Consider the following 8,019-nt stretch of genomic DNA (forward strand, 5'->3'; position numbering starts at 1 on the left):
ATTAAACTTGAAAAGCCTCTGGATTCTTAAAGGTTCACCAGTGATAACTGAGACAGAGCTATCATAAAACTCAATGGCCTGCCTGAAGTAGGCATTGAGAAAATGCCTGATGTGACATTGCAGCTGAACGTACGGTCTAAGGCAAGAGCGTTTGTCATCAGGATGTGTTACAGGCTAAGGTTTAGAAAATTACTCTGTGAAAAATGTGCATTAACAATAGCTATGAAATATCAGTTGAAGAAGAAAAAGTTGAATAATGACCCAGCACTACGTTAGTTGATGGGTATTCTTCATCTTGACCCTGCTCTGATTAAAAAGTTAACACAAAAGCAAGACAGGTTTTTTTTTTTTTTTAAACAGTTTAAGGTTGTTTCCAATTAAATACTGAACTGTAAAAGTGGTCTGACTTAAGGACAAATCCCCTCCCACAGAGCTGGGGCAATTATAACTATTCAGTTCCTTGAGCTTTTTGTATAGCACAATCATCCTACAGAGAGTAGATGTTTTCTTTATGGATGTAGAGTTTTGAAGTCTTTTGTTTGTTTGTAACTTGGTATCAACCTTGGATGTTTGCGCCTTTCAAGAAATGCTCTTCCAAATCATATCCATGCAGTAGGAGGGTTGGAATTGCATGTATAACCCTGAATGGACACCCAGTTTCATAAAACATGTTTATCAAGGTGTTTACCCATTAATTAGCTGTATTGTGCTGTGTTCGGTCAACAGGCTGTTTTCCTAATCTTCAAGGCACCATCCCAGCTGGAAAAGATTTCTGACACAGCTATTCTGAGAACCTGGCATTTCAGTTAGCCAGCTTCTTTAGTTCACCCGAAGATGCTTCAGGCTTTTTTATCAGGGGCTTAGGTGATTCCTTTTCTCATTTCATTTTTAAACATCTCACCAAACTCAGGTAAAAGGGAAATTATGCGACAGTCTTTGAGAATGTTTCCAGGTAAAGGAATGGTCAGTTAAAAATGCCATAGCAGACTAGGATACGTCTTTCAGATGAGAGGTAAAAAAAATCTATTTAAATACCCTGAGCAGGCTCCTTTTCCAAGGAACTACTGCCTTTATGTGTAAGCAGTGTGCTCTTTAGTTCACACTACCAAAGCTTTTAGGTCTCCGTCCTGAAAATACTTAGCATGTGCTTAACTTTACTACTGTGAACAGCCCCACTGGAATCAGTGGGGCTGCTCATGGTAGGAAGTTAAGTATGTGCACATATGTTTGTGGGAGTGGGGCCTTAGTTGGGAATAAGCTGTCTGTTGTTGGATGTCATCCTGCCATCTTTGGTAAGGTAAGACTCAGCCTGACTACAAAGCTAGTCTTCAAACTTAGTTCTGTTTAATCCCTTTTCTTTGCCCAAACCCATTCATGATTGTGGATGTACTGGAGTTGTCAGAAGCAAGTGATTCGTCACAGATGTATTAGGGCAGGCAAAGAGTGCCCAGACAGTTCTTAGCACTTTCCTGTAAATCTACAAAGTGCTTCCTCCAGCTCCAGCCAGAACTGATGGATTGAAGGCAACTTAAAAGGGAAAAGCAGGCAGGGTTTGGTAGTAAAGTGAGACAGTTTAAAGCCCTTTGGTGTAAATAAATCAAATTTATTTTTCAGAGCTTCGGGATTGGGCTCCTTAATCTGTGCACACTTCCTGGTTGTGTTAAGTACTCTAAACCTTTACAAGCAGCTAAATGCTTTTTCTCTCTTCCTTTCATCAGAGCGCTTTCAATCACAGCTGCCACCGCTCTGAGCATTAAACTGTGTTTGTAAAGATGGTATTGTTTTTCTGAAGCTTTTGAAGCCTCCTAGCTCACACCCCAGCCTGAGTCAAACACAATGTGAAGCAGTTTTGAAAACAATTCAGAATCTGACACTTTGATCTGGACACTAGCTCAAAGGTGGTGAGTTTTACAGAAGGGCTGCATGTTTTCTACAGTGTTATAAACAAGTTCCTGAATGATTTTATTGTGGGGAATTGGTGGCAATTCACATTTTGAATTCATGCTCATTCTCTCCTCTCCACCTTGCCTGCAGAACGAAAACTGGGCTGGATTTAGCTTTTCATGATCTAGAAAGTATAGTCCCATCTCCAATTTATGGTTCACATTTTGTATATATTTTCTCTTCCTTCCCTTCCTTCATTGCAGCATAACGTGCCAAAATGAAGAGAAAATCACTAAGTCTGGAAAGCAAGGAGAGAAAGTAGTTAAGAAATGTACATTTATCATCAGCTATGTTTGTATCGAGTGCTACATATATCTATAAAAACCAGAGTGTACTGAATTACAGCGCTGGGAGCTGCAAGTAAAACAAAGCAACAGGAGACAGAGAAAACAGAAATGCTCCCCAAAATGGCATTGGTCCTGCAGGAGCCCAGTTAAAACGTAGACAAGCTAAAATCTGAACCTGAAGTGAGAGCTTCTCTTGGGTACCCCTGCTGTTCTCCCCTTGAATACTAAAGGAAATCACAATGTACAGTCGCTGAAGCCTTTATGGCAACCAAGAATGATAGAATCTGTTTTACCTGTTCAAGTATTTGGCCACGTTTGCATCTGCCTCTCCTCCTTGTACTAAAGGAACAACACTAAAAAGGAGAGTGAAAAACAATTTCATGTTATGTTTAATCTATTACTCTGAATACACACCTTAATAATAGATGTGTCTTTGAGGTTTGCAGATGCTCAAAACCTTGAGTGGTCACAGTACAGCCTCAGTATTAATTTCCAGTTTAATTCCAGTACAGAAGGGATTATAGTTTAAAAATTAACTCTGACCATAAAATCCAGGGATTGCTACATGCTTTAACCAATCAATGAAAAACAGTGCTTAAGCACAGATTCTGCTTCTGTATAGAATGTAGAAGAGAGAGAGAGAGAGAGAGAACCTGTTATGTGAAAAAGCATCAGTATTGATGGCAGCGGCTTATAAGAATAATTATTACCAGTGACTATACACCACTAAGCTCATTATCCCCTACAGTACTGGACTCACTCTTTTGGCTTTCTACAGCTCTTATGTTGATATGCATGTTTTATACTAATTGCTTTTTAACAAGAGGCCATAAGATATTTGTATTTTTGCTGCCGAGATAATGCCGTTCAGTTATAAAAGTTTGTATATGCTAGTTTACAAAATAAATTCTAAAGTTAAGCAACTACAAGGATGCACTTTTACTCCTTGGCACAACCTTGCCTGTTGCTCCCACAGGATTCAGTACAGCTGATTCCGAAGGCTGAAGCCAGCTTTTTTGCTGTGATTGCATCAAAAAAGCTACAGGAGAGCTCTTTAATTAAACAGATCTTTATCTCAAGTTTTGCTGCAATTCTAACAGCATTTGCCTTAAGATCAATTGCATCAGATACAGTTTTAAATGGCTTGGAAGCTGCAGCAACTACCTGGGCTCAGATAGCCTTTTCCCTTAGCCTTATTCTTATACTTACCACCTCTCTGCTCTTCGGCAGACCGCTCTGGAGAAATGAAGAGCAGCACTACTTTTACCTCCAGACTGAAACAACATTAAAAATGCGTAAGTGCCTTGTACCAGAAGCCACATACAGCCACCCAGCTGCATAGAACTTAAACGTATGACATTTTACACAAAATAAAGCCCTATTAGACACTTACAGAAGCTATAATATCCATCTGAATGCCACATTTCTACTGGATATTTAAATACAATTGCAGATGGAGACAGAAGAGGGTTAGCTCAATCTCTTCCACCTCTACAGCCTTCCTGTATTTGTACAAACACTAGAAGAGAACAGCAGGTGGTGGACCAACCTCAAGAACTACTCAATGTTTAATATCAATTAACTGAGAGTGGGTTTCTGATTAAGTCTTCAATCAAATACCTAGCAAAGAGGTTCAGTAAAAAGTATGAGCCGATACCTACAGGCAAAATGAAAGCAGTGAGAGGTGGAAGTTGGTCTGAATATTTATCAATCCACTGCTCCAGCTCCAGCACTGGCTTTTCACTAAATGATGTCCGTTCTATAGAGGGAAAGAGGAAACAACTAAAATAATACAAAAATAAATCAATCCACCAGATGGATCTTGCATTTGACATTTGTCATACTAAGTACTCCTTAGAGAAGTGTAAAAAATTTACACTTGTCTCCCACAGATTCCATCTTCTACAGCAAACGCTAACAGAAGTACACAAGTAGTATCGCTAAATAAACAACCTGACCTACAACGAGGGCATTTTAAAAAAACACAGAGCTATTATCTTAGGTAAAATGATTTGAGGATTACTTAAGTGAGCCTCCCTGGCTGAGGAGAGAGGAGTTGCAATGTTGGAGCCCATGTCCTGCAGCATACACTGGACCTAGGGGCAGTAAAAGGTAGAGAAAAATGAAAGTATGCATTACACTCAAAGCATAGACAATGAAATTACACTTGCAAAGATGACATCTGACACACCAATAAGACATTCTAGAGGCAGTGTGGTAGGGATTCTCAGATACGGTGACCAGACAGCAAGTGTGAAAAATCGGGATGGGGGGGGGGGGGGGGGGAGTAGAAGTCTATATAAGAAAAAGACCCAAAAAATCAGGACAGCTGGTCACCCTATTCTCAGAGCCTTTAATCAGGTGATATTGACCACTTCTGCAGTGTGAAGCTAATTAGTAAATGCCAAATGTACCCTCAGTGTGAGCTGTTTTCCACTGTGATACACAGTCCTGTTTACCTCAGGCAGCTTGGCTTAGTATTTATGTTCTCTTGGTTTCAATTTGAGAATGCATAACAAGGCTTAGTCTGTGCCCAAGATTGTGCATAATAATGAATATGAACCATCTCAATGACACGCACACACACATTCAACTGATTTCCTTTTCAGTATAGAGAGAAAGAAGCATCTTGTTTCTTCAGGTAACCAAGAGATTTTCAAGTCTGCCTAAAGGATTTATGCAGAATTCCCACTGACTGCAATGGGACCGACAAGCCTAAATCTCCTAGGTGGCTTTAAAATTTTAAACCAAGAGTTTAAGATCTCAGCATTCTAATAATACAGATGTAATGGTCATGTTAGACATAGAGCATGTAGTTACTACTCACTTTGTGAAGTTGTTCGACAAATGTGTGGCCACTTTCCTGGCTTAATTCACTAGCAACCCTAGATTAAGATGAAGCAGAGAGTTAGCGCTAGGACAGAGGAGACTTGTTTGGCACATATCTTATATTTATGGCTCATTGTACACTCAGTATTACATGCACAGGTTCACAAGGAGCATTGCCTTGCAACATGGAACAAAGTAGGACTCCCAACACCTAAAAAGAAAACACCAATTCAAAGGCATATCTGCAAGACCATCCGCTGCTTTCTGAATTGTGTCCATATAAATCAGAGGTACAAATGCAGTACATTTCTTCCTGTATTCAGGAACGGCAGAGGGCGGACACAGCTGATCCACTAGCAAGTTTTTATTGATCAAGAAGCAAATTCTCTTCTTCAAAGAGAGAGATCAAACAATGAATATTATGGTTGGGCACACTTTTTTTTCTTACAAAACAATTAAATGGACATTAAATGCTCTTGGCTAGTTCAGTTGCCAATGTAGCTCAGGATGTATTTACAACTCCCCCCACAGGCTGACAATATTTCCACCTTCACCCTTTCTTTGAAAAGAAAACAACTCCAAATAACACCAAGAATAAACAGCGTGCACACTCCCATCAGAACATACTTCTCAAGCTTTGCTGCATCTTTACATCACTAGATGGGCTTGTAGGCCTTGTTCTATGTCTGCAGTGCTCATGACTGTCACGTATCAGCTTATCAAGGTAAATAAAGACGACAAGCTTTTTGGCACTGTGTCTTCATATAAGAGCTTTAGCAATACCACAGTAAACAAAAATCAAAGATGAAAGAATTCACAAGTTTTGTTACCCAATAGCAGAACTCAGTTCATCTGTTGTTCCCAAAGCTTCAAAGACCTGATCATCTTTAGATCGCCTCTCCCCAGTGTATGTGCTGGAAAACCCTTTAAAAACAAGCAGTAGCAACAAGAGGAAGAGGGATTGGAACAGACAAAGGTGCAAATTTTAAAATATGAAAACTCACTGCAGTCTATGCTAGGTTGACACCCAGGTAGCAGCAGCTTTAGATTTATAAGACCCTAAATCTCAAGGGCCTCCACCACTGAACAGGTGTCAGCTGATTGCTTCTGTGACACAAGTGATGGACCCCCACCCAACATCAGTTTCTTCCTGTCTGGGCGATGGTGTCACAGACCAACAAAGCAACATGCCAAAGACTTTTTCCAACTAACCCATGGGCCTATGTGTTACTTTAAGTAAGACACCGTAACCTCCCCCCTTTCCTTCCAAATGTAGGAACAGCCCAGCATGCACAGGACAGTCAACGATTCACTGAAGCTGTAGAGTCAAGATTTTTTAAACACAAATAGTGTTAGGCACTAAGAGGGCACATGGAACAGGAAAACAACCATTTAATTTCTGTAGGGACTACAGTCCAAGAAGCTTTCCCCTTGGTGATTGCTAGAAAGTCACCTGACAATTCTAAATACAATAAATAGCATGTCAGAGCACCCCTTGGCTTATCTGCTGTATTAGATAAGCATTCATTAGAACCTGCCATGAATTAAATTGGCAATACATTAAAATTAATTCAGAACTATGTTTTGGGACTATAAAATGCCATATAAGGGCCTTTGTGGTTTATTATATTTTTACCCGGCTATGAGGATATTGTAGCCTCTAGGTTTTAAGTGCAGCCCAGACACTACCTTTGTCTCCTGTTTTTGTGTAAATCTTTGGAACGTGGGTTGTCTTGGGTTTGATTTCCAGGCTAGACACAAAATGAAACTGTTATGAGTTCAGCAGAAATGACACTTTAACATGCAGTTGTTGGCAAGCTGATGACTCTGATTTATAGAGATGGCCGGACACCGCTGGTCACTGCTGTTAACGCCAGACTCTCCAAGCAGTGCCCTGGTTACTGCCCCCATCTCCCCCTTTCCTCTTAGCAGAGAGCTTGAGAAGGCAACTGGGGCCAAAGGGCGAGTTTTGCTCTGGCCTGCTCGTGGGCACAGCCCGGTTCACGCTGCCACGGGCCGGTTCGGGGCGATCCTAAGAAGTGTCGCATTTTCCTTTCAGATGAAATATTGTGTCAGACACAGGAGCGACTTTACATCTGGGGTGGGGGGAGCTCGGCGCAGCCCCGGGGGGGAGACCCAGGCTTGGGGGGGGGAGCTCGGCGCAGCCCCGGGGGGAGGCCCAGGCTCGGGGGGGGGGAGAGGGGGAGCTCGGCGCAGCCCCAGGGGGAGGCCCAGGCTCGGGGGGGGGGGAGAGGGGGAGCTCGGCGCAGCCCCAGGGGGAGGCCCAGGCTCGGGGGGGGGGGGAGAGGGGGAGCTCGGCGCAGCCCCAGGGGGAGGTCCAGGCTCGGGGGGGGGGAGCTCAGCGCAGCCCCGGGGGGAGGCCCAGGCTGGGTGGGGGGGGGGGAGCTCGGCGCAGCCCCGGGGGGAGGCCCAGGCTCGGGGGGGGGGGGAGCTCGGCGCAGCCCCAGGGGGCGGCCCAGGCTCGGGGGGGGGGGAGCTCGGCGCAGCCCCGGGGGGCGGCCCAGGCTCGGGGGGGGGGGGAAGAAGCTCGGCGCAGCCCCGGGAGGGGCGGCCCAGGCTGGGTGGGGGGAGAAGCTCGGCGCAGCCCCGGGGGGAGGCCCAGGCTGGGTGGGGGGGAGCTCGGCGCAGCCCCAGGGGGCGGCCCAGGCTGGGTGGGGGGGGGAGCTCGGCGCAGCCCCAGGGGGAGGTCCAGGCTCGGGGGGGGGGGGAGCTCGGCGCAGCCCCAGGGGGAGGCCCAGGCTGGGTGGGGGAGAAGCTCGGCGCAGCACCGGGGGGAGGCCCAGGCTCGGGGGGGGGGGGGGGGGGGAGAAGCTCGGCGCAGCCCCGGGAGGGGCGGCCCAGGCTGGGGGGGGGGGGAGCTCGGCGCAGCCCCAGGGGGCGGCCCAGGCTGGGGGGGGGGGGAGCTCGGCGCAGGCCCAGGGGGCGGCCCAGGCTCGGG

At 45.2% G+C, this 8,019-nt stretch overlaps 1 protein-coding gene across 1 annotated transcript; it reads right to left on the reverse strand.

Moving 5' to 3' along the window:
* Nucleotides 1-339: 339 nt before the first annotated feature.
* MMAB (metabolism of cobalamin associated B) lies at nt 340-6,971 on the reverse strand. The gene is made up of 9 exons (XM_065417988.1): nt 6,963-6,971; nt 6,750-6,828; nt 5,891-5,984; nt 5,059-5,116; nt 4,255-4,327; nt 3,893-3,990; nt 3,441-3,505; nt 2,525-2,584; nt 340-2,182 (listed from the first exon to the last, which is right to left on the reverse strand). The coding sequence occupies exons 1-9, from the start codon at nt 6,969-6,971 to the stop codon at nt 2,095-2,097; spliced, it is 624 nt and encodes a 207-aa protein (XP_065274060.1). The 3' UTR covers nt 340-2,094.
* Between the last annotated feature and the right edge of the window lie 1,048 nt (nt 6,972-8,019).

Source organism: Emys orbicularis, chromosome 16, assembly GCF_028017835.1.
Source record: "Emys orbicularis isolate rEmyOrb1 chromosome 16, rEmyOrb1.hap1, whole genome shotgun sequence".
Lineage (NCBI taxonomy): Eukaryota > Metazoa > Chordata > Testudines > Emydidae > Emys > Emys orbicularis.